Source organism: Emydura macquarii, unplaced genomic scaffold, assembly GCF_026122565.2.
Source record: "Emydura macquarii macquarii isolate MOO-44397 ecotype Brisbane River unplaced genomic scaffold, CSIRO-AGI_Emac_v2 contig_691, whole genome shotgun sequence".
NCBI lineage: Eukaryota > Metazoa > Chordata > Testudines > Chelidae > Emydura > Emydura macquarii.
Genome location: NW_027130828.1, coordinates 324,367 through 350,378, shown reverse-complemented (window position 1 = coordinate 350,378; position 26,012 = coordinate 324,367). Strand labels below are relative to the sequence as shown.

The 26,012-nt window shown below is 40.5% G+C and overlaps 1 protein-coding gene across 9 annotated transcripts in view; it reads left to right on the top strand.

Moving 5' to 3' along the window:
- The window catches only part of RALGPS1 (Ral GEF with PH domain and SH3 binding motif 1), a 322,505-nt gene that overhangs the window by 278,781 nt on the left and 17,712 nt on the right, over positions 1-26,012 (top strand). For 7 of the 9 annotated variants that reach the window (XM_067541641.1, XM_067541639.1, XM_067541645.1 and 4 more), the window contains 3 exons: positions 20,879-21,005; positions 21,956-22,107; positions 25,149-25,200. In XM_067541641.1, the coding sequence (XP_067397742.1) occupies positions 20,879-21,005; positions 21,956-22,107; positions 25,149-25,200 (331 nt within the window). Of the gene's footprint in view, positions 1-6,473; positions 6,537-20,878; positions 21,006-21,955; positions 22,108-25,148; positions 25,201-26,012 lie in introns of those variants that run through there. The other 2 variants (XM_067541649.1, XM_067541646.1) reach the window with 2 other exon arrangements.

Here is a 26,012-nt window from a genome sequence, read left to right as displayed (position 1 = left end):
AAACAGAATACTTAATTAGCATTAAATCCTTGCACCTTCCTCTGCAGTACCTAGGACTAGCCACTGTCTGAGAAAGAGTACCAGATTAGGTGGACTAGTGGTCTGATCCTCTTTGGCAATTACTAAACCTAAGAAGAAGAAAAATAGTGAACTGAAGTGAAGTTTCCAAATGATTTACAACTTTTGGTTTTAAACTATTATGGTTTTTATCCTATACAGTATTCCTCCAGAATAATTCCATTGATGAGAACAAAAGGGATCTTACGGCAAAAGCAAATATCACCTTCTTTATTCCCTCCACACCCAGGACATAAGATTAAAAAATTATACTACAATTAATCAAACTCAAATGCCTGCACCAGCCTGACTAGCCTTTCATATGTCGTAGGCTGTTCACATGCCATCTATAGGATGAACGAGGCTAGATGAGGCTGACCAAAGACGACATTTTATTTTACAAATTAGTAAGAGCATCTTAATTTGGTCTCTAGAAGGCAGCAGGCATAACTTACTGCCATTTTGTATGTTGTCTGCGTTAGCAGGTTTTGGTAGGGTTTTAGGAAATATTAGAACAAGGAAAATTAATTTTTTGAAGTAGCTACAGTTCAAGAGTTAACCCTTCCTTTGTTATCTTTCATATTTTCCCCAGTTTAATAGATTTCTTCTTTGAAGTTCTTACTTATAGTCTGTTTTATAAGTAATTCTGTATCTATATTTGAAAGTTTTAACTGTAGCCCTAATAGTACGTTCCTACTGCCAAGTTTTTCCTAGGCCCTTGTGGCTTTGAATGTCAACAGTAAGTTTTAGCAAACAGAGTTGGTGAATATCAGTTTTATTTCTTACACACACCCCCACACACATCCATGTGAACACATACGGTCTGTAGAGTAAAAGCTACGTTATAATTCATTAATTTTCTTCTGACCGAAAATCAGCACATAAACTAGTAGAAAATACAGAGAAGACGATGAAAGTTGAGAATTTTCCTTCCTGAAAAGTCTCTGGCATTCTTTCTGTTATCCTAGCCTTATGGTGAATAGCTCCCCTTTCATGCTCCTCTTTGTATATTTTTTACTAGTTTATTTGTTGGGGGTTTTTTAGGAGAAAATTAATTAACTATAACTTTTTTTTTTTACTCTAGAGACTGTATGCATTCATGTGGTTTAATAAAAGGTTGTAAAAGCAACATTCATTTATAACATTTGGAAGATTATTCATGGAAAAATTATGCAAAGGAAAAAACAGTGTAATCCTCTGGGATATTAAAGATATGTGGTAAACTTTTCCAAATGCTCTTGCCACAGTTCTCTAAACAGCACTCATCACATTCTACTGCATTTTCAAGTTACCCAATGTAAACAGTTTTTTAATAATGTTTTTTGATATTTTATACATTATTTTCTTGTACATGTCAGCATAGTCTTGACATTGATGTGAAGAAATAATGAAAACCCAAACTTGCCTTTCTCCATGTCAGGTGACTGGAAAATCTAGCTAAAAGTGCTTTGTGTCTCTGAAAGCTGTAAGGATAGAAGAGCACTCGTGGTAACAGTATGCACTAGGAAAGGGGCCAAGAAGAATAAATAGGAGACTTTTCAGTAGCAGATGACTTCATTTAGTGAAAAAAAAAGAACCAAAAATCACTTGATCTTAACTGAAATCAGGGAGTGGAACTCTCCTATTGAGCAACAAGACTAGGCATTTGCAGCACACCAAGTAGGGTCTGGAAAAGCAATCTAAACTCTGAAATAAAACTTAATAAGCAAGCAATAAGCAAACTGTTTCAGAAGAATGAAGCAATGAATTATATTGGTCAAGCCGCCGTATGAGAGTAATCTAATAACCTAACAGAGTCATGTCTGAACGTTAGTCAAAACAGCAAATCTCTGTCAGGTTGGGTTATTATCATATTCAAATCGGTAATCTGCTCTGCTCCTCTTGAAGTCAACGGTGAAATTCACGGTTATGTCTGTTAGAAATAATCAAACAGGTTGTCCTGGGGGTGGACTGGGGAGACGGAACCCTTTATTGCCTGCTTGTTCCACCTTGACACCGCGAGTGAGCAATGCGGGAGTTACTTTACAATTCTTTTATCCATAACAATATGTAAATTATACATTTTCAGCAACTCCCCATAAAACCTTATTTGGTTACATTGACACCTATAAGATGAAATTTAACAACTACATAATGAATATAATTATACCCACCCCTGTTCGTTGTTTACAGGATTACCATACAGAGATCAGGCACATTACCTTGAAACTTACTAACGTTCTTTAAAATATACTGTATGCAAGGGAGGGTAAGAAGATAATGCTGTATTCCCACCAAAGACCTTGAACAGAAGGGAGAATAGGTATTTGTTAGCTTCATTCCTTGCGCAAATGGCTAGGAAGGGAGGGAAAGAGGAGAGATAACAGACTCTAGCTAAAATTCACACCAAGTAACAGAAACAAGGTTTTGCCTATGCCATGGCCCCATTCCCTGTAGCTTAGGCCTGATTACTTGTCCAGCTTTTAACTCTTTACTCTCATACACTCACCCACTCTCTTTCAAAGAAAGGACCAGGCGTCCATCCTTCCCACACACTGGCCGGTGGGGCACTGGTCCAGGAGGCCCTGGCTTCAGACGGCCCAATGCCTTGATCCACTGGTCATGCTACGGGGAGACGAGGGAGACGGGTTACTGATTGGATAATTATGCCTAAACTTACAGGTATGGCTTTCTGGGAGAGGCTAGGATGGTGCAAAATTTTAAACATCCCATAAACATAATTAAAAAAAAACAACTAATATGATTAATATTTTTACAACATGAGTAATACGGCCAAGAAGCAAAAGAGAGTCTGTTAAGCCTGTTCGAAGTGCACAGGCTACATCAGTCCAAGCACAGTCAGCAGGCAGTTCAGTGGCTAGTTGGAATGCATTGGTTTCTTGGAGGACCTGGGCTTTTAAAAACCTGCATTCTGCATTGCTCAGCCTGGAGTTGTTTTAATAACTGTGTTAGGTGGTCCCAATTTATCCAGGAGGGTTCAGGTAGAGCCTTAGTCCAGTTCATTGGAATTGTTGGGTGTCCTGTTATATTAAGCTGCTTTATGGCTGGTATGCGGATGTGATAGGTGGAGTTTTCTAGTTGCAGGGAAAAGATTTCTGGTCTAAACCCCACCCGTTCCACACACCTGACATCCTTTAGCCTCTGACCATTGAGCACAGCTGATCCCTCCCAGTAGATTTTATTTCCCTGTTCCACCCAGTGCTGAGGGGATACCAGTTCTGTAAATTGTAATGGTGGTGGTTCTTGTGACCATCCCTGCCATGTGTTACCTTGTCCTGCCCAAATTAGTCCCATCCATGGATAGTATACCTCTGGCCCAACCAGAAACCGTGTGTCGTTTGTTCCAACCCACACCTGCCACACCGGCTCGTGGGACCATCCCCATTTGCACCCACCTCTGAAACCTGCCTGCAATAGGGTGGCAGAGGTCCAACTCCCTGTAGCTACCCCTTTGATATTGAGAGTGCACTCGGCTAGAGTACAGTTCCCGAGGGTTGTTCGCCAGGTGGCTTTGAAAGGCCAGTAACTTTTTAATTGCTGTGCTACATTGGTACCCTCTAGTCCCGAAGGCCATTCCCCCAGACGGGCATTCTGTAAGAGGTTTACAAAATGATTTGTTAAAGTTTGTTGAACCTGGTTACAAGCCTCTTCCCATAAAATAGTTTTGACATTTTTTATCAAATCTGTCATAAGGCTTTGGTGAGGTTTCCAAGGGTTAAAATACTGGTTCCCAGCATGTGGTTAGTGGAGCTTACTGTAAATCCCGGCAATATCCACCCCCTGTTTAGCAGCCTCAGGGCATGTTCCAGGCGTTGGACTCAAGCTGCTGAGTCAGATTCTTGTAGAGAGTTCCACCCTTCCCACATATAGTTAACAACGTTCCATTATTTTTGGAGACTAACCCCTGCTGAGTTTGTAATTGCCCACAGCAGCAATTTTTCCTACTCTGGTAAATTGGGAACAATTTGCAAAGGTATTACTTAGAAACCAATCAGTGGGGAACAAGGTGATAGATATCTGCAGTCTTTTGGTCCCTGGATTTAGGATTTAACACGTGTCACTTCCTGCTTCTGGCTTTTTTTTTTTCCCCCTTTAACAATAGTTATGTTGCACCCTCCCTTTACACACCATACCCTTCCCTCCTGCAGCCACATGCTCTTTGAGGTTTTATACTCTATTTCCAAGGGGTTGGAGAGTAGCATTTGGGTAACCCCTCCCCTTAACCACCACTCCCCCCCATTTTTGTGGAATTGTGATTCCCAGTACTGAGCAAAACCGAGTGTATTATTACCCTTAATTAAAACCCCTACCCTGCCTGATGATTTTTATTGTCACCACTAGCCCTTTCCTTTCACTGCAATAACTGGGCAAATAGATACCTTAGCTGCCCCAACAACTTGTGAGAATTTCCATTCACAGACATATTACATCCCCCTCCCAACATGGTCCATTTTATTCTGTGTGAGTCTGTGATAGTTCATGGGAGGCTGAGTTCATGCATATGAGAAAAGAGTTCACTGTGGCCTACACCAAGTTACAGTGGGCAACTGTTTGTGCCGTTACAGCAAGCTGTCCCACTTTGATGACTCCCCTGTGGGTTTTCACGGTGAGATTGAAGATTGCTTGATGAAGTTGGTTGGCAATGTTGGTAGTATACTGAACACCTTTACCTTGGAGATACAGTGATGAGTCTGATGCTTGCAGCAGAATTGGGGGTAGAAACTCTGGACGTACGGACACTGCACGCTTGGTACGGAATGGGGTGTTTAGAATAAACGTTCGAAGGCCTTTGGAGTATTGCGGTTATGGGAGCAATACTGTGCCTCTGATCTGTTGTTGGGAGCTCTTAAATATGTTTAAAAGCACTGGCCATGTTCAGTTTAAAAAAAAAGCACCTTGAAGCTTTTCAGCAGAAAATTCTCTTTGTGATGTGTTTCTGTAGTGCTTACCACAAGGGGATTGGGACCACAGATTAATAATGGACTGATTTAGATGTAAAATTCACAGGCATTCATCACTGATTACGTATATGCAAAACCAGCAATTCTGTTGTAAAATTCACTGTGAAGACTATCCACATGTAAGAAAATAGAGTTGGGCCAATGGACTCTGTTTTCAAAGGGTAACTTAAGCCCTTCATTACTATTAATAAGAGGTTGTGCTGCCAAATCCTTGAGTGCTCCACTGAAGAATGATTTACTCCTCATGATCAACATTAGGGGGACTCACTCTTACTCCTCTGGGCAGACATTATTACAGCTGGAGAGCTATCTACAACTATAGTTAAGGTTGCATGAGCATTATCATCGTAACCCGCTGTTTTCATTCTCTTGTCTCTTTAGTTAACTGTTTCAGGCCTTGTGTCTGCCTGAGGGTGACATTTTTTGGAAGTTGGAGCAAATAAATACAAGTATTTCCTCCTTGTGGGGAAAAAAGAGTGAAAAAATATATTTTCCACATCATAAAAACATAATTGCAGTTTTTTAAAATAGTGCTAACACCAGCAGCTGAAATTAGAAAACTGGAATTCAGCAGGGGTGTAATCTTCACTGGCGCAAAGTGGCTTTGAGTTTGCCAGTGAAAATAAGGTTTTCTTTTCATGGAGTTAAGATTCAAAAGTATCTTTGTATGCTGTCATACTGTGGATATGATTTTTTTAGCTGCTATTACCAGTGTTCTAAGCAGAGAAAACTGCATTGTGCATTTCTGTATAGCTGATCCGTGCGTGTGCAGTGAATGTGTGCAGCTCCTGAGCTTGGCATTGGTCCAGAGTTTTATTCACAAGACCAAGCTCTGGTTGATTAGTACAATGCTGGTGAGATTTAACAGAGTAACTCCTGGGTCCATGGTTGAAGATCTTTCTTGGGGAAATTTTTTTCCAGTTACAAAGCACTGTGTTACAACAGTGCTGGATAAAATATATGCTGGATGCATTGATTTCTGGAGCTGAGTCAAAAAGGGCATGTTAAGATATGAATTTGCATTGGGTTCAAGTTTTAATTGTATGGCACAAAAATCTTATGAGCTGTTTTTTTAACATTTTGGTCTAAAATCTCAGAAATGTCTTGGTAAACAAATTCCTTCAGTTGTTTGTTTGTTTGAATGCATCATTACTAATCTCTATTTGGAATCAATTTAGAGCTGCTGCATTTTATTCTGTAACTGTGTTTTTGAATATATGGTGGCCTCATGCATGTTCCCAATTTTGTTAAAATGTTTACATCTACCACGTTACATCAGTCACATTGCTACTGGCTACATTTTGCTCTCTGTAGCAGTATTATAATAAGCATACATAGGATAAGCAAGATTCTGTCTTTCATCCTTGCTAGTAAAAGGCAAACAATTTAAAAAATAAATTTTAATCCATTATCCGCCTCTAAAACCTGTGATAAACAGTTCTTGTTCCCTTTCAGCTGGAGTGGGTTTTAGAAGGAGAAACCCCCTTGTTTGACAGTCCCTTAGATGGTTTTAAAGAGGTAATAACTATCCTTTGGGGTAAAAGAGAGAAAGTTAATTAGTATGGAGCTGTTGTTGCTGCTATTGTTAAAGTCTGATCCTATTTCATCTCAGGTGGTCTTTGGGATACAACTGGAGGTGATAGAGGTGGCAATGTCACCTGGATCCCTCTCTCTAGCCCCATTCGGTTAGGACATCTCACAGGGTCAAGATAACGAAGGCCCAGGGTCCCAAGAAACAATAAGTGGCAGCCAGGGTTGATGACATTCACTCCAGTAGCCTCCATATGCTTTTCTCTATTTTCCCTCCAAAGTCTCCTTCTTTAAGGACCCACGAAAGGAATGGTTGATGGAATAGCTCACCCCCTGATTATTTTGTCCGCCAGTTAGGCCTAATATCTGACAAACCAGTTTTGATTAATTAATTTTCAGTTCCACATTTACTGTTTTTACTAAGCATGATTTCAACAGTCTTTGAGTTATATTAGTAGGCCTTTTTATTTACACTAATTTAGTCTCTGTCTCCTTTTCATACCTTTTCCCATTAACATTTGTTATTATGGGTTATTGTAACATTTTAAGAACTTTCACATACTCTTTTCAGTTGAATTTACAATTAGGGTAAATTACAGCATATGATTCCCATTGATTTTAATAGCCACCATACAGCTAAAACCCATACATTACTTAACACAGTAATTGGAACAAAATATTCTCCACTTCCTAAGGAGAACCTTACAATGTTCAGTGAAAAACCCTAGGAGAAGCAGATGCCATCATCTCTATCACAGGGCCTGTAATTTCAGCTACTCTGGTATTTCATCTGAACTCACAAAGGTAAACCAGGTTAGGCCTGGGCACTATATCCATAGAGAAACTCCAAGACAAAGCCAGGTTCTTCAGAAACTGATGTTGGTGATGCAGTAGGTAATATCTTTTCGTCCAAGTCAGTACTGTCCTCAGTGCTCCAGCATTATGCAGGGTGTACCGTGTATAGGGTGTACTGTGCTGCGGGAGGGGTCATCTGTAAAATAGGATGTGAAATGTAGGTCCTAATCATTTATGAATGAAAACTTAGGATATTTGTTCACAAGCTCTATGCTAAATTTAATGAATGTTTTAGCAATTTTACATTAATTCATAACACGTGTTCCATTCTTGTTTCAAGAATTATTTCTAATGATTTATTGAAAAATAAGCAAATCAAATGAAAACGCTACTCAAAAACAAGTTCCCAACCCAAACCCAAGTAAATGCTTGTACTGCATAAGTAGCCTTTATGGCTACTCTGAAAAGCTCCATAAAGTTACATTGCAGTACACCAACTTTGGTCTGCAGAGGATCAGAATGATTGACAAAAATGGATCAAATTACTATAGGCTAACTATATCCACTTATAAGTAGAAAACTGGGCACTTGATAGGTATAGGAATCCTGAAATAAGCTCCAGTTGACTGTGAACAATTGAGGGATCAGAGTATAGTGAACAGCACCCATATAGATTTGGTGAATATTCATAAGGATCTTCATTACAGAAGTTATTTGTAACCAGGCAATAAAGCAGGGCCTGCAGTATTACTTTCACTAGATATTTCTAGTTGAGCATCCTTAAATTATTTATATCAATAATGAAATGTAATAGGTCCACTAATGTTAGGAAAAAGCATCCCTCAAAGCATTACTTCTAAATAATAAATAACACAAAAATTCATATTCAGACAGGGAATTTATACTATTATTATTATTTATTATTATTACTATTATTATTTATACTATTATTATACTAAGTTGATTTAACTTATCTTGGCCCTGTAGCTTTGATTACATTCAGTCTACATTGTGAATGATTGCAGAAATCAATAACAGGACTTCTATGGGTTTTATTTGAAAGTCTAACATTCTAAAAAATTTCTGTATGCAAATGGAATAAAATACCAGAAGACAAGTCAATGTGTGTGCTTGATTCTCAAAAGTTGCCTTTCTAGCCACTCTGTATAAAGGAAGAAACATGGCAATGTGAACATGTGTCTTGTAGTGTAATAGTACTCTGACCCTCATTGGTTACAGCAAACACAAAAACTGTAGTATCTGGGTTTCATTTAAAATGAATCACTTACACTGACCCTCCTCCCTGCAAAAGAGACTATAAATAATCTACCAATGAGGTGTCAATCCCATGGTAAAAGAAGAGTGGGAATTTCCTGTAGGGAGAAGAGACAGCATCTTCTGGGTTGGGTCTGCTCAGCATTCTCAGTTTGATGAAATGTGCACTACATTCTTTTAAGTTTGACTAAATTTAGTGTTGGTGACTGAAATTCTCCATTAATTCATACAACAGTTACAGCACCAACAGCAGCCGTACAAGCTTCCCCACCCAATTTTACCTCTGAGGATAAGATGTCTCCTGTTCATTCAGGAGGATCAGTTGTGATATTGACTGTTTATCAGGAACTGGACTTAGACAATAACCTCATTTCACAAGACTAATGAAATAGTAACGACTGTCAATCACTATCAGGCAGTCAAATTTAAACTGGTGCCCTAAGGTGAAAGGCCTTCTGCTTTCACCCTCCCTCACAAACTAGCCAGTCCCTCAACCTGAGCCAGATTGGAACACATCCTTTACAGGTGAAAGGCTCCATAATTTATCCCCAATCTGAGTTATCCAGTCCTCTTGCACACATTAAAAAAGGATTTCACCATTTTTATAACCAAGTTTAGTTTTTAGTATTTTGGGGCCATGACATCTGCTCAATCTGAAAGCTCTTCTAGGCTCCTTAAAAAGGAATTATATCTTAATATTTTTGTTTCAGGGCTTCTATATAGTCACAGTCTTGTGAATTGCACTGCCTTAAGAGGGTACAATTTCCAAGAGTGTGACTATGCAGAAGAAGCTCTCAATGAACTACATTTAGTGGCAAGTAATCTCTCTTTCTTCTTCAAGTGGTGTCCCTGTGGGTGCTCCACTTTAGGTGTCAGCACCTCATCACATCTCTTGAGTGGAGATTTTACAGCAGTACTTGTCTGGGTTGTCCATGCACAGTTCCTGTCCCTTGGTGCCTCTTTTGGCGTGACCCGACCCCCTCAGTTCCATCTCAAATTTCTGTGGTCTGAAGTTCCCTTTTTATTTAAAAGTGCTAGTTTAGTCAGTAGTTTCTTTTAGTCAATTAGTGCTTACATTTACCCATCTTAACTTAAAAAAAAAATTTCTTTCCTCTCTTCCTCCTGTTAATAGACGACAATAGTTTTTTCTAAATACCTGACAACATGCCTGGTTCGCCAGATTTTAAAAGGTGCACATCATGCAGAGATACCATCCCAGCTTCAGACAGGCATTCACAAAGTGTCTGCTGTCTGGGTGAGAGCCATGTACCTCAGAGATGTATATATTGCAGCAACCTCAAAGCCAGACCAGGAGAGATAGGGATCTCAGACTTAAGCTAATCCTGATGGAAAAGTCTTTGAGACCCTCCTCTGTCGTCGGGCCAGATAAATCTCCTGCAGATCAATCAGAGAAACCTTCAAGAAAGAGATCCTCAACCTCCCCTATGAGAGAGCCACCGAAGAAGAGAAGTTCACCCATGGGGTAACACAAACCCTAAGATCAAGTACCTATGAGGCGTCAGGTTCCTCAGGTATGGCGCAGGCCATAGCACCAAAGGACTCGCAATGCCCTGGTGTAGATTCAAGAGGCAAAACTAAGCCAACCTCCTCTAGCACGGCACCAAAAAAAGCAATGGTACAGACACCTCAGGCTAAGCAGCCAAGCAAGAGACCGTCAGTACCGACCGAGCACATGGCGCGACACCAGCACCACATAAGATGAAGGCGCTGTTGGCTAACATGACACTGACTGCTGCACCCCATAAAGAGACAGTGCCAATGAGGGTCACGGCACCGCTGACTACCTCAGTGTCGGATACAGCACCAACATCAGTGCAGCACTGACAGCCGACACGGCACCATCAACTCTCTGGTCATTGATGCCACAAACGAGAGGCAAACCACATACAAGTCAACGCCTCATGACAAAGATTGGAAGAAGCTAGTTCTATTTGGAAGGAAAGTATATTAATCTGCAACGCTACAATTACAAGTAGCCAACTATGCATCTCTCTTGTCAAATTATGACTATAACAACTACACAAAAATGATTAAATTTATTAATGACGTATCAGACAACAAAAAAGAACAGTTCAGGTCACTCATAAATGAGGGCCAGCTCATTGCAAGAACAGCCTTGCAGGCTTCCCTCAATGTGGCTGACACGGCCACCAGAACAACAGCTATGGTGGTTGTTATGTGTAGGAAGTCTTGGCCCCACTCTGTGGGCCTACCCAAGGAGTTTCAGGCCAAGACAGAAGATTTTCCCTTTGATAAGAAAACGGATGAGGTACTCCACACGATGAAGGAATCGCAAGCAACCTTATGCACACTCAGCATTTATACACCTGCAACAAGGAAAAAACAATTCAGATTTTAGCCATATCAGTGTAGGTACCAACAGTCCTCATACCAGAGATGCTATGATCCACAAAGGAACAAAGACAACCAAGACATCAACAACCTCATCAAACACCGTCGACCTCCCATCCAACATCTAACAGATAACAATTTTGAAGGCTTGGTCAAAGGTCTGAACGACCTCCCTTGCTGTCCATCACCATCAGCAATATCCACCAAATTCGACTTTCACTTACAATCTTTGCAGCGCAAGTGGACAGAAATTACATCAGACAAGTGGGTATTAGGGATCATCCCTTTAGGATATACTATTCCTTTTACATCTCTTCCTCCTACCCAGCTCTTCTCCCCATCCCTCTTCAGGGACTTATCTCACGTGCAAGTTTTACAGCAAGAAGTGAACCATCTCCGTCTTATAGGAGGAATAGAGTACGTTCCACAACAACACATAAGGAAGGGATTCTACTCCCCTACTTTTTGATTCAAAAGAAGAATGGGGGATGGAGACCCATATTGGATCTTCAAAGACTAAACAAATTCATAAAGTGACAAAAATTCAAGATGGTCACATTGTCCACCATAATACTGGCACTGGAACCGGAGGACTGGTTATCAGCCCTCGACCTTCAAGACACTTATTTCCATGTCACTATCCACCTGGTGCACAGATGCTTTCTCAGATTCACACTGGCACACAGCCATTACCAATACAAAGTGTTACCCTTCGGCCTCTCTACAGCACCAATGGTTTTTTCGAAAGTGCTAGCCGTATTAGCAGCACATCTGCGCAGGGAAGGGATCACAATATTCCCTTACCTAGATGACTGCCTACTAAAAGCACACAGCCAAGAGATAGCTATCCAAGACACACAGCAAACAATATCACTGTTTTGAAACCTAGGTTTCATGATAAACATCATAATGTCCATTTTAAATCCAACATAACAGTTGGAATTCATAGGAGCAGACCTGAACTCAGTAACAGCGAGAGCATCATTACCATCAACCAGGTTCCAGACTAAAGTAGACGTAACACTCTCAATAAGAAACAGCCCAACTCTAACTGCTCACACAGCCCTTCAGCTACTGTGACACATGGCAGCCACTACCTTTGTGATCAAACACACACGGCTTCACATGTGATGTCTACAGGAATGACTATCCGCTGCCTACAAACCACACAAAAACTGTTTGAACAGAACACTAATGATACCAAACAAAGTCTAAGAAACACTACTATGGTGGATTCGATCCACTAACATGACGACTGGAATCCCATTTGCACAACCAGCACACTCGGTTATGATCACCACGGATGCATCCCTAATAAATTGGGGAGCACATCTACAGAACCATACGAGGCTCATGGTCCAAAGCTGAAATAAGTTTACATATAAACCTCTTAAGAGCTTCACGCAGTTTGGAATGCATGCTGCCCCCTTCTTCCACTCACAAAGAATAAAACGATAAAGGTAATGACAGCCAACATTGTGTGCATGTTTTACATACACCGACAGGGAGGAGAAAGATCCCACTCCCTATGCACTGAAGCGATAAAAATCTGGAATTGATGCATCCAACACAATATCAACATATCAGCGGTGTACTTACCAGGATGCCACAACACCACTTCAGAAGTCCTCAGTGGACAATTCGGCCAAAACCACAAGTGGTAATTCAACAATATGGTTCTGAAAAACATTTTCCAACAATGGAGTCACCCAACAATCTTCACGACTACAAAAAATCACAAATGTTCCTTTTTCTGTGTAAGGGCGGGAATGGGAAGGGGATCGATAGAGGATGCATTTCTTCTCGACTGGAGCGAACACGTCCTGTACACATTCCCACCCACTCCTCTGACACCCAGAGTTATCTAGAAGATACACATAGACAGGGCGATAATGATAATGGTAGTGCCCACATGGCCCAGACAAATCTGGTAGTCCTGTATACTTCAAATATTGTTGTACACACCTATTGTTCTCCCACTTCATAACGATCTTCTCTCTCAAGACAATGGCCGGATTTTACACCCAGATCTACAGAAGGTTCATCTAACAGCATGGTCCCTAAATGGTTCAGTATAGAAGAACTAGAATGCTCGGAGCAAGTTAAACACATCTTATTAAATAGTAGAAAACCGATGACAAGGAAAACCTACCTTCAGAAATGGTATAGATTCACTGCCTGGTGCAAAGATCGACACATTGTCATCACATCTGCACCCATTCCAACCATCCTGGAATATGTCCTACAATTTAAAAAATTGGGACTATTGATTAGCTCACTAAAGGTCCATCTAGCAGCCATTATGGTCTTTCATGACAAAATCAAAGATAAAGCAGTGTTCACTCATCAAACAGTAAAAAGATTTATGTGAGGGATACAAAAGGTATACCCGAGTATACGTACCCCTACAGCACGGGGATGGGATTTAAACCTAGTACTAAGGACCATTACCAAAACTCCATTTGAACCTTTAGCAACATGTTCAGCTTCTACATATGTCAATGAAAGTGTCCTTTCTAGTAGCCATTACATCAGCCCACCATGTAGGAGAAATTGGAGCACTCATGGCCCATCCAGCCTACACAATTGTCCACAAGTATAAGATTACACTCAGACCTCATCCAAGTTTCCTCCCCAAAATTGTATCAGACTTCCATATAAACCAGCTGATTCACTTACCTACGTTCTATCCTAAACCTCATCACAATGCACAGGAAGCCGCACTGCACACTCTAGACATAAGATGGGCAATAGCCTTCTACCTAAACAGAACAAAACCCTTTAGAAAATCAGAGAAGTTCTTTGTATCAGTGATGGAATGCACAAAATGCAAACCAATATCTACTCAGAGATTATCAAAGTGGGTAGCGGGGTGCATCCATTCATGCTATAAACTAAAAAACTTACAAGCTCTCTTGGGCACTAAAACACATTCAATCAGAGCAATGTCAGTGTCTATAGCATTCCTCAACAACATCCCTATTACAGATATATGTAAGGCAGCTACATGGGCCTCTGCTCGCACATTCACAAAACATTATGCCGTCGATCGCGCATCTACAAGAGATGCCGCTATGGGACTTCCAGTACTTTCAACTGTCCAACCAAAAAACTCCGAATTCCCTTCCACCAAACGAGGGGCACTGCTCTAAAATCACCTAAAGTGGAGCACCCACAGGGACACAATTTGAAGGAGAGAGGGTGACTTGCCTCGTGCAATAACTGAGGTTCTGTATCCGTGGGGGGACTCTACAATTCCCCCCTTGTCCCCTCTACTTCTGAGTTCATACACTGGTCTCTAAGTAGAGAAGAAACAGAGTGGGTCAGGTCGTGTTTGTGCCAAAAGAGGCGCCAACGGCACCACAAGACAAGATCTGCACATGCGTGACCCAGATGAGTACTGCTGTTAAATCTCCGATCAAGGGACGCGAGGACACGCCAACACCTAAAGTCGAGCACCCCCAATGACACACTCTTGAAGAACCTCAGTTACTGCACAAGTTAGCGCTTTCTTCTGCTTGCTTTGATAGGCATAGCACTTGAACCTATACATTATTTAAAAACACTTAAAACCACATCCTGCCTGAGATATTTGAAGACATTTAACTGAGTTTGAGTTAACTGACTTTTGAGTTAACTGACTTTTCACATTAGGAAACAAAGAAAAGTTATGAAGAACTTAGCCCCTCAGAATTGTGGAGTTTTAGATTTTTAATTATGATATTTGAGATCCTAATATATAACTACCACATGTAAATGCCTTTTTATAATGTGACTTGCATTGTTAATTAGCAACTATACTATGCAACATCTACATCTATTTTTGCTCAGGAACCAAATATCTAGATCTCCAGGATGGAAGTTGAATTCATCCGTTTGTTAAACTACTATGAATAGCAATGAACTATCATATATGCACTTTGTAATTGAATGTATGCCTAGGGAGAGATTTCCTTGACCAAAGTTCGGCTTTTTCTAGATATTCTTTAGTTATAATCCCTTATGTTATCTACAAGAGGTTGGCTGAAATAGTAACTTGTGTTAGATTTGTGCCAACTAAAAGTTCTGATTTTAATTGCTTCCTTGTTGTCTGGATCTTTTCAGAATGTTGCCACCATTATTTCAAGGTGCCTTTCAAAAACGTTATTGTTCTATTTCATTTAGTTTGCTTAGCCTGTGATCAACAAGTTTTATGTTAGATATAGAAGGAGTAGCTGTGTCTGAAGAAGTACTTGCCTTGTGGTCCTTTTCTTGATAAAAATGTTCGCTTACCTGTATGTATTGGTTCATACTGTTTGTAAGCATTGGATTCTGTTCTTCAGAAGAACAGTCATAGTGGGTCAGACCAGTAGTCCATCTAGCCCAGTATCATGTCTTCCAACAATGGCCAATGCCAGGTGCTTCAGAGGGAATGAATAGAACAGGTAATCATCAAGTGATCCATCCTGTCAGCCATTCCCAGGCTCTGGCAAATGGCAATCCCTGCCTATCCTGGCTAATAGCCATTGATAGATCTATCCTCCATGAATTTATCTAATTCTCTTTTGAACCCCATTATAGTCTTGGCCTTCACAACACCCTCTGGCACGGAGTTCCACAGGTTGACTGTGCGTTGTGTGAAGAAATACTTCCTTTTGTTCATTTTAAACCTGCTCCCTATTAATTTCATTTACTGACCCCTAGTTCTTGTGTTATGAAAAGGAGTAAATAACACTTCCTTATTTACTTTCTCCACACCAGTCTTGATTTTATAGACCGCTGTCATACCCCCAGTAGTAGTCTCTTTTCCAAGCTGAAAAGTCCCAGTCTTATTAATCTTTCCTCATGTGGAAGCCGTTCCATACTCCTAATCATTGTTGTTGCCCTTTTCTGTATCTTTTCCAATTCCAGTATATCTTTTTTGAGATGGAGTGACCAGATCTGCACACAGGATTCAAGCTGTGAGCGTACCATGGATTTATAAACAGGCAATATGATACTATCTGTCTTATTATTTGTCCCTTTCCTAATGATTTCCAACATTGTTAGCTTTTTTGACTGCTGCTGCACACTGAGTGGATGTTTTCAGAGAACTATCCACAGTGACTCCATGATCTCTTTCATGAGTGGTAATAGGTAATTTAGATCCCATCATTTGATATGTATAGTTGGGATTATGTTTTCCAATGTGCATTACTTTGCATTTATCAGCACTGAATTTCATCTGCCATTTCATTGCCCAGTCACTCAGTTTTGTGAGATCCCTTTGTAATTCTTCACAGTCTGCTTTGGACTTATCTATCTTGAGTAGTTTTGTATCATCTGAAAATTTGCCACCTCGCTGTTTACCGCTTTATCCAGATCATTAATGAATATGTTGAACAGTACTGATCCCAGTACAGACCCCTGGGGGATACCACTATTTTCCTCTCTCTATTCTGAAAACTGACCATTTATTGTTTCCTATCTTTTAACCAGTTACTGATCCAGGAGAGGACCTTCCCTCTTATCCCATGACCACTTACTTTGCTTAAGAGCCTTTGGTGAGGGACCTTGTCAAAGGCTTTCTAAAAATCTAAGTGCACTATATCCACTGGATCACCCTTGTTCACATGCTTGTTGACTCCCGCAAAGAATTCCAATAGATTAGTAGGCACGATTTCCCTTTACAAAAACCATGTTGATTCTTCCCCAACAAATCGTATTCATCTATGTGTCTGATAATTCTATTCTTTATTATAGTTTCAAACAATTTGCCTGGTTCTGAAGTTAGGCTTACCAGCTGGTAATTGCCAGGATTCCCTCAGGTGCCTTTTTTGAAAATTGGCGTCACATTAGCTATCCTCCAGTCATCTGGTACAGAAGCTGTTTTAAATGATAGGTTACAAACCACAGTTAAGTAGTTCTACAATTTCACATTTGAGTTCCTTCAGAATTCTTGTTGGATACCATCTGGTCCTGTTGACTTATTACTGTTTAATTTATCAATTTGTTCCAAAACCACCTTCAATGACACCTCAATCTGGGACAGTTCCTCAGCTTTGTCATCTAAAAAGAATGGCTCAGGTTTGGGAATCTCCCTCACATCCTCAGCTGTGAAGACCAATGCAAAGAATTCATTTATTTTCTCCGCAATAACCTTATTTTCCTTGCGTGCTCCTTCAGTATCTCAATTGTCTAGTGGCCCCACTGGTTGTTTAGCAGGCTTCCTGCTTCTGAGCCCTGGTCTTACACTTACCTGGAGATTCAGCGGCAGTCAAACTACACAGAGTAGCTTGCGTAACTCCCGTCGACTGCTGTGCTTCCCTTCTGCGCGCCGTCTTCACTGCATTGCCCCGGCGGGAACCGTGTTCCCATCAACGCAGCGCTACGCCACATGAGGGGGTGGATTTACCGCATCGACTTCCTGATCAATTGAGCAGGTCTACATTGACTGCTCAATCAAGTCATAAACATCGATCTTATGGCGGCAACTTTGACACCGTCAGTATAGACATACCCTGATGTACTTAAAAAATGTTTTGCTGTTACTTTTTCAGTCTTTGGCTAGCTATTCTTCAAATGCTTTTTTGGCCTTCCTAATTATATTTTACAGTTCATTTGCCAGCATTTATGCTCCTTTCAATTTTCCTCAATAGGATTTAACTTCCACTTCTTAAAGGATGCCTTTTTGCCTCTAACTGCTTCTTTTACTTTGCTGTTTAGCCACAGTGACACTTTTTTTGGTCCTTTTACTATGTTTTTTAATTTGGGGTATACATTTAAATTGAGCTACATATGTGCTAAGTTCTATAAATGCAGAATATAATTATTTCATTTGACCTATACAGAAGCTCCAATTTGGTATTCCAGTATCATTTAGAATGAAATCTCTGCTCCCTCACCTATTTTAGTGTCAGCCATTTATTATGGTTGCTGTTTCAACACACTCACAGATTTATAATTATTTAATATCCTGACAGGAATCAGATTTTCTCATTATACAACCCAACTCCTGGTACTAAGGAAAAGGGTTTGTGACTGACACAGCAGGTGTCACTAGAAAACTGAACCATGCCTGCAAGCAAACCTGCAAAGCAATGTGGGGAGGGGTCATTAAGGATTTTAGCATGTCACAAGCTGTGATGATAACCTGAAGAAGCCAAGTGAAGCTACATTAAGCTTTAAGGCTACATTGGGACTTTTATTATAATCTCCCCATTTTCACATGCTCATAACTTTTAGAAAAATTCTCCTTTGGTGTTGAAAGTATCCATGCTGGTCTCAGCCCAGAGGTATATATGTTTTTAAGTTATTAGAGAGGAAGGAAAGTACTGTTCTTCAGCATTTTCAGGAATTCTGTTGTTCACAAGTAACTCAAAAACATCTGATGGGAAAGCATAGCAAACTGTGTATGAAAACAGTTGCCTCTGAGGAGCTGGTCTGTTGGTCAGGTTGGGGGAAATTTCAAGTCAAAAAGTTCTGAGCAATTTAAACACTTCTGAACACACTCTTAATTGGTTTCTGCTTGGATTTAACAAGGCCTTAGCAAAATGTACTTTCTTGTTAGGCACGATTTCCAGCCCTAACATAATACTATCTATCAATATCCATTCACTAACACGCTAACCTAATCAGAGCACTGCTCAGGTTTACTTTTTTGATTTCAATCTGTGCTCTGCCACAAATGCAGAAGAAGAAGGTGGAGCCTACAGCACTTTGGAAAAAGGCATTGGTGGTCCTCTCAGAGTCACGTCAGTTTTTTAATTTAAAATACCACAGAAACTTTGCTCAGAAAGTTATTTTCCTTTAACCCCCAAACATGTGGTTCTGGTTGAATCTCTGGATCAAGAAATGATTAAAAATGCATTTTTTGGAAATGTGTTTGACCTTTAAACAAAAAGCCTTCTCTGAAGCCACATATGCCAAAGTGACTCACTCTGCCAGAGAGTTAAGTGTCATAAATTCTCATTCACATGATAAACAAGTTGTAGCAAGAACAAACACTTAGGAAAACCATTCAGACAAGCATTGGAAAAAAAGGTGGAAGACAAAATCAGATAACTTCTCTCTTTGTGTTTACCCACCAAATGACAATCCAGTAAATGATGCATCTAAAGTGTTTGTTTATTTCCTCTCTTTTGGTTGTAAGAACCAATGTCGTATTTCTCCTTCTACAATATCATTTTATCCTTAGGCATCTTTCTTTGTTAACTAAAAAGCAGGATAAAAGGTGCCCTGGAGTGTTCATAGGAAGTTTTCCCATTGCTGACTGGGAGCAACCATTTTGATTCGCTCTGATGGCACAGTTCATGGTGGCATCTTTGAGCCTACAATATGGAGAAATTACAGTGTAAATAATCTTTCACTAAGGTCTGTCTGTTTCTTCTAAGTTAGTAAAACTCCAGGCTGACAGCTGGACTGGACCGTAAAAAACTCTGAATCTTCTTTATAATATCAGTTCTTCTCCAGTTAGCAGCTCACTCTCATTAATGGATGCACTGTTCTTTCTTGAGGGAGCAACTGGTCTTTGATTCACTGCAGTCTATGCCATGAGTTCTCAGGCCAAAGCAGGAGAAACGTTTGTGGAATATATTCTATGCCTGCCCTGTGCATGGTGTTTGATCTGTGGCACATGCCCAGCCATTCCTGGTTTTAGTCTTTCTCCAGATCCAACTGTTACACTATTATGCAGTGGAAAGTTCTTCTGCCTCAATAAAGGAGCATTTTAAACCAAAGCGTCTCTGATGGCACCTATCTATTTCCAGCACATGCAGGCATCCAGAAGCTTTTTCTCCAAACCAAAAAGACATCTCAGCTATAAACTTGGGGTGGGGAGAGGGAGAGGTTTGGTCAGCTAAACATGGCATTTCACATCACAGAATCTCCATCACAGTTGGCCCCTGAAAGCAGTTTCAGCAGAGAGGCCAGGAACTGAATGGGCCATGGATGCTAAGGAATTCTTAAACCCTCAAGAATCATTCCCTGCTTACATTACTGCTGCCTGAGTTGTACCTGAACTGGGGATAAGCTGAGCGACCTGTTTCCAAGGCCGTCAGTCTGGAATCTGTCACCAGTGTTAAAGTCACAATTAAACAGTTTCAAAGTGAAATATAACTGTTTACTGTGAAACAAAGAGTAGCCTCAAGTGCAGTGACCCACCTCCAGAGACATGAGAAGTTGCTAACTATGTTGTTCTCTGCTTCCTAGCCAAGAGCGCTGCAAGCCTCTTGCAAATAGCATTCAGAAGGAGGAACAAGAGCAGCCTTGCATAATCACCATGGTGACTATGGATCCTGATAAAATCTGGGAAATGAGAAGGAGAATAATTTGCAGTGAGATGTTCCTAAATCCCCAAAGATCACAAATAATTGAGAAATAACACATCTTTCTGGCCGTAAGCTATATGAAAAGTCCCTGCTTTCTCTCAGATATTCATGCTATGAGTCAATATGAGCAAACTGTTTACAGCTGGATGAGGTTGTGAACCAAATTCAGAACATATGGTTTGTTAGACATTACTGCTTATCCTTGAAGCACAAACTGACTTTATGGCTGTGCAAGTTACGTGTTGGCAAGTCCAACTGTTGTAAGTGGCCAAGACTTTTTGTGGGAGTTCGTCACTAAAAATATGTGCAGGAATGTTTTGAGGATTACTTCCATTTCCATTTTGCTTTAATTGGATGGATCGTTATATAGAAACAGATGGTGTAACCCAGTAGGCAAGAGACACTATTTCATAAATGCAGCTGCCTTTTGAAATCTGTAACAAACCAGTTTAAGTAGTGGCTGTTTTATCATCTGACCTTATTTCTGGAAGTCTCTGCTGGATTTCTGAGCCCTCTCAAAAACAAAGAAAACCATCAAAACCAACCTGTGGAATTTCTGTTGTTTGCATCAGTTCAGCATTAATTTATTTCTATTTTTAGGTCCATCAGAGGTGTCAGCAACTATGAGGTTCAGCAGGAGACCAACTTGTCCTGATGCCTCAATGGCAGCCAGCCTCCCAACCCCTCCTGTACCAAGACACAGGAAGAGTCACAGCTTGGGAAACAAGTGGGTGCTCCACTCTGTCTCAGCCTCTCTCCGTTCAAGCATCATTAGGGTTTAATCCAGCCATTGAGAGTTCTTAGATATATCAGATGGTTTTCCTCTTATGCCCCTCTCCAATTTCTTGTACTATTAGAGTGATTCAGGCATTAGTTTATGTGCTCCAGGATTTTCCAGAAAGACGTCTTAACACTTGTCTGTTGTTTTGACTGATACTGTGCTTCCTACTAGTGCCAGGAAAAGTTGGCAATACTCGTTTCAGTGCAACTCTTATACTCTCCACTTTGATTTGTGTGAATGTCTGATGTGCATAACAGATTTTTAACATCTCAGTGATCCAGCCAAGGAAAATTACATATCTCTGGCACCCATTACTGTTCTGAAAAGTTGTCGTCTTTCTGCACTGTATTATCTGACGTGTACTGGTTAGAGAGAGACTCTCTTTACCGTTTACTAAGGAAAACTCAGATCAATGGCAGCATCTCCTTTTCAATTAAGCTTTCTGCATCTACCCAATTTTACAAGTAGGTGGATTGAGGCAGAGAGAGGTCATGTGACTTGCCTAGTGTCACAGTGTCAGTTGATTAGGTTAACTGAGGACCATTCAGCAGTGGATTAGGTGGGGAGCATGCAGTCTTTTATCTATGCTTTTCACCACTAGATTACACAGCCTCTGTACAGTAAGGAGTCATAAAGTCCCATGTGCACAAATACAACAATAGTTAACCATACAAACTACTAAAATCCAAAGTCTGAATAGGTTTTTCATCCAGCATATGTATAAGCAGTAAGAAAATGTGAGAAATCCCATTTAACTGCATGCTAGTAAAGAATTTATTGACATTTGTGATCATTGTATGGTGAGGCAAAGTCTGAGTGGAAAAAAACAGGAGTGAATGGATGTTATCAGATTACGTAAGAGCTTTAGCATTTTTTTTTCTTTTCCAATTTTCCAGTATGATGTGTCAGTTCAGTGTAGTTGAAAGTAAAAGTGCAACGTTTCCAACAGAGAAGCCACGCCACCTGCTGGATGACAGTGTCCTAGAATCCCACAGTCCTGTCAGAAACCACACACTAAACTCAGTTTTCACCAATGGAATTTCGATAGGTAAGAACTCTATGGCTTGCTGAATTTTCTGCTTGTCTGTCTCTGCTGCTTTGAAGTATGCAGTGGAACCTATAACTACAGAAGCAGAAAGATTGTTTAGCTTCTGAACAAAGAAAGATTGGTCATTTTTGTGGGAGAAAGTAGATTGGAACCACCTCTCAACTACCCACTCAATTTTTATGCAGCTTAGCTCAGCTCATCCACACAGATCTATTCTCCCCCACTAGAGATTGTCTTGCTAGAACAAGATAGAGGTGGCCTGGGGGAAGTTCTGTCAGTGTCCATGCTGTACATATATGGGATGTCAGACGAGCACTTTTCATCACCAAAAAGTTCATTAATGAAAAGAGAATAAGTGTGAGAGCTATTTTTGCACAAGGTCCATTTTTTTAACCTGTATTAGTGTAAAGTTAGGTTGGCCTGAGGATGGTACTATAATGAAGGCATTACCAGAAGCAGAGTACCCTGAGCAAACTACAGCAAAAAGAAGAGCATTAGTGCAGGATGCTTTTAAGGATGTAAGAATGTTTAAAGATGTGTACTGACAAGTAATTAGAGCCACAAAACCTTTTCTGGTCTTTTAGACAATATACTGGCTCCGTGTAGCTCAAGTCTAGATGAAGAAAATCAAAACCATTCAAGTTAGGAAAAATTCAGTTTTTCAATCTTTGTAGTTTTGAGGAAATTAATCTGAAACAAACGTCCACTTGAAAGGCAGGATTCTGCAATAGGGCCATTTAACCCAGTGATTCTCAACCAGGGCTACACGTACCCCTGGGGGTACACAGAGGTCTACCAGGGAATACATCAACTCATCTAGATAGGTGCCTAGTTTTACAACAGGCTACATAAAAAGCACTAGCAAAGTCAGTACAAATTAAAATTTCTTACAGACATGACTCGTTTATACTGCTCTGTACACTATACACTGAAATATAAATACAATATTTATATTCCAATGTATATATTTTATAATTATATGGTAAAATCAGAAAGTAAGCAATTTTTCAGTAGTAGTGTGCTATGACTCTTTATGTCTGATTTTGAAAGCAAGTAGTTTTTCAGTGAGGTGAAACTTGGGGGTACAGAAGACAAATCAGTCTCCTGAAAGGGGTACAATAATGTGGAAAGGTTGAGAGATTAAACTGATTAAACTACTCATGTGAGTAAGGTTGGCTGAATCAGATGAAAAGATACTTCTGACCTTTGCCCTATCTCTGCTTTGTTGTAAAAGAAAGTTGAAACAATGGAGTCTCTTTTCCACTGACTGGTGTATTCCTCTTGAAAAAGTAATTGCGATGTTGCCTGCAAAAGCAACCTGGCATAAAGTTAAGGCTGATGAGTTCCTTCCCATGCCAAGCTGCCTTGTGATTAAATCAATAGGAAATCTACATTCTTTTCAGCCAGAGGCTGAATCATTGAAATTCAATGGCCTTATTCTTGCTGTCTTACTAGCAGCTACTAGCACATCACATAGGGCAAGTAACTCTGGGCTGTGTGAGACTTTAACTGCTTCATTAGGGTTCAACAGAAGAGGGATACTGGTGGCAGCAGGGTGGTAGGGTTCTAAATGCATGATTATGGGCTTATCTACACTGTGCATTAGTCCACGCCAAAGGCAGGAATCAGTCAGGAAAGCAGGGCTCAGGAGTCAGGTGAGAAGGCAGGGTCTGATGTAGCAGCCAGCCAGGATTCACTCTGTTGCACAGACAACTTCTTGGGCCGCCTCCTCACTTAAATAGTGCAGCTGGACCAACTGGTGAGTCTGAGCCCTCCTCCAGTCAGGGCAGCCCTGAGGGCTAGAGTTCCATTAGTCACTCAGGTGATAGCCAGAATGCAAAAGCTGCCTGGGGACCTGCAGACCCAGATTTAAGAACTGTGGATCCTCACAACCACTTCCTTATGTGACTTAGCCTACCCCCACAGCAGAAGGAGATGGACAGGCCAGCAGTGTTTTTGACAAAGAAGAGCTTGGGATTGCCACTAAACTTCTGAATTCTCCTTAACCAAGAGATAAATGCAGGTCTGAGAGACAGCCCACTCTGCTTTATACTAAGCATTAGCAGGTCACTCATTGACAGATTAAGGCAGCGGTTTTCAAACTTTTTAGCTGAGCCCCCCCTTTGAGTTAAAATTTTTGATTTCGCTCCCCCCAACCCAGACAAAAATAGATACAATACTTGCCCCACCCCCTTTGGATTTTCAGGGTGGAGGAAGGTGTGTGTGATGGTCTCTGGGGGCAGAGCCAGCACTGGGTGTGGAGGCTGCCAGGAGCTGAAGCTGACAATGACCCACAGGTTGGGTGGCCCCCTGAGATGAGTCGGGTGTGGGTGGTGCTCCCTCCCCAAACCCTGGCTGGTCCAAGCCGCCTGGTGTTGCCGTTTGCGCCCCTCCCCCTCCTAATATTCTCTGCCCCTCCCATTAGAAAACCTCTGGATTAAGGCAAAGTCTGTTTATGTACAACAGAGGCTGAATTTCAGTAAAATGGCTATGTTAGCCTGAGTGGTAAAGGATGAATGAGTTGAGGGAGACAGGAACCATTAATGTAAATGGCATTAAGCTAACATCACATGGCTCCAGACCGTGACACAGGGCTAGTATGTTCTCCATGTTAACAAATTCTGTTGCTTGATAAAAAGGCAGTGACTATCATCTCTAATCACTTTATTTTAATATTTAATTGTTGGGGTAGAAATAATCCAAGGTCACTCCACAGACCTGACTTTAGTCTGTCTTCCAGCAGTATTGAAGTTCTGTAGGAATAGCTGCAGCATGAAAATGAAAACAAAAGGACACATTTAAATGTTGTATATTTAAAATACAGCAGCAGCAACACCCATTCTACTACATAGTGACAGAAGGGAACCATGTGAACTATTTCTGATGTCGGATTTTATCCTGATCTCTAAAGGTTGGAACTTTCAGATCTAGGTTCAATGAGCAATTTCCATAGAATTGTGTCAAAATTCTCCTAGTGATTCCAGGTTCTTGCAATTTAATTTTCCTTGAGCTTTTCACTTATCGATATTCTTCCTTTCTAGGTAGTAGTGAAAGTTCAGAATTTAGTGAAGAGCTGTCTTCAGGGCTTGAAAGGTGAGTTATAACTCAGTGTCTTCATTTTTCCTCATTCAACACCGCATAAAATCACTAAGAGGCTAATTGTATTTTGGGACTAAGAAACTGTTACAATTGCCAAAATGGGGATATTCCAGTAACATGAAAAAGTCTTGATCAGGAGAGCCTTCTCAAATCATTGATAACTAATTCTCAGGAAGAGAAATAACAAACATTTTGAAGAAATGCATCATAAAAATATATATTTTGGATTTTGACTATTCAAAATTATAAAACTGCTACTCAACATCAGAAACTGGCAGAATCTGAACCTATGACTGTAATTGGTACCTTGTTATCAAACTTAAGTATGTGTGGACCATGCTGTAGAAGAGTCTTTAATTTAGCAGGGACAAGCAGAGCAAGATCCAAGGTGAAGATGAAGGTGAAGCTAGACAAATTCAAACTAGAAAACAGGTGCAAATTTTTAACATTGTGAGGGTAAATAACCATTGGAACAATTTACTGTTTGATATGGGGGGTTCTCCATTACTTGGAGTCTTTAATTTAAGTTTGGATATCTTTTTAAACACTATGCTATAGTACAAGGTGAAGTCATCTTAATGCAGGAATCATTTGGTGAAATTCTCTAGCCTGTGTGATGCAAGAGGTGAAACTAGATGGTCACAGTGGTCTCTTCTGAGCTTAAAGACCGTGAATCTATAGTTTTAGACAAACTGGTCAACTAACCAAAATACAGTACATTGAATTATCTGAATATTGTAAATCCATGAAAAGGGTTTTCACAAGCCTCACGACACATGAAAATTCTGAGGTTTCATTTTTCTGAT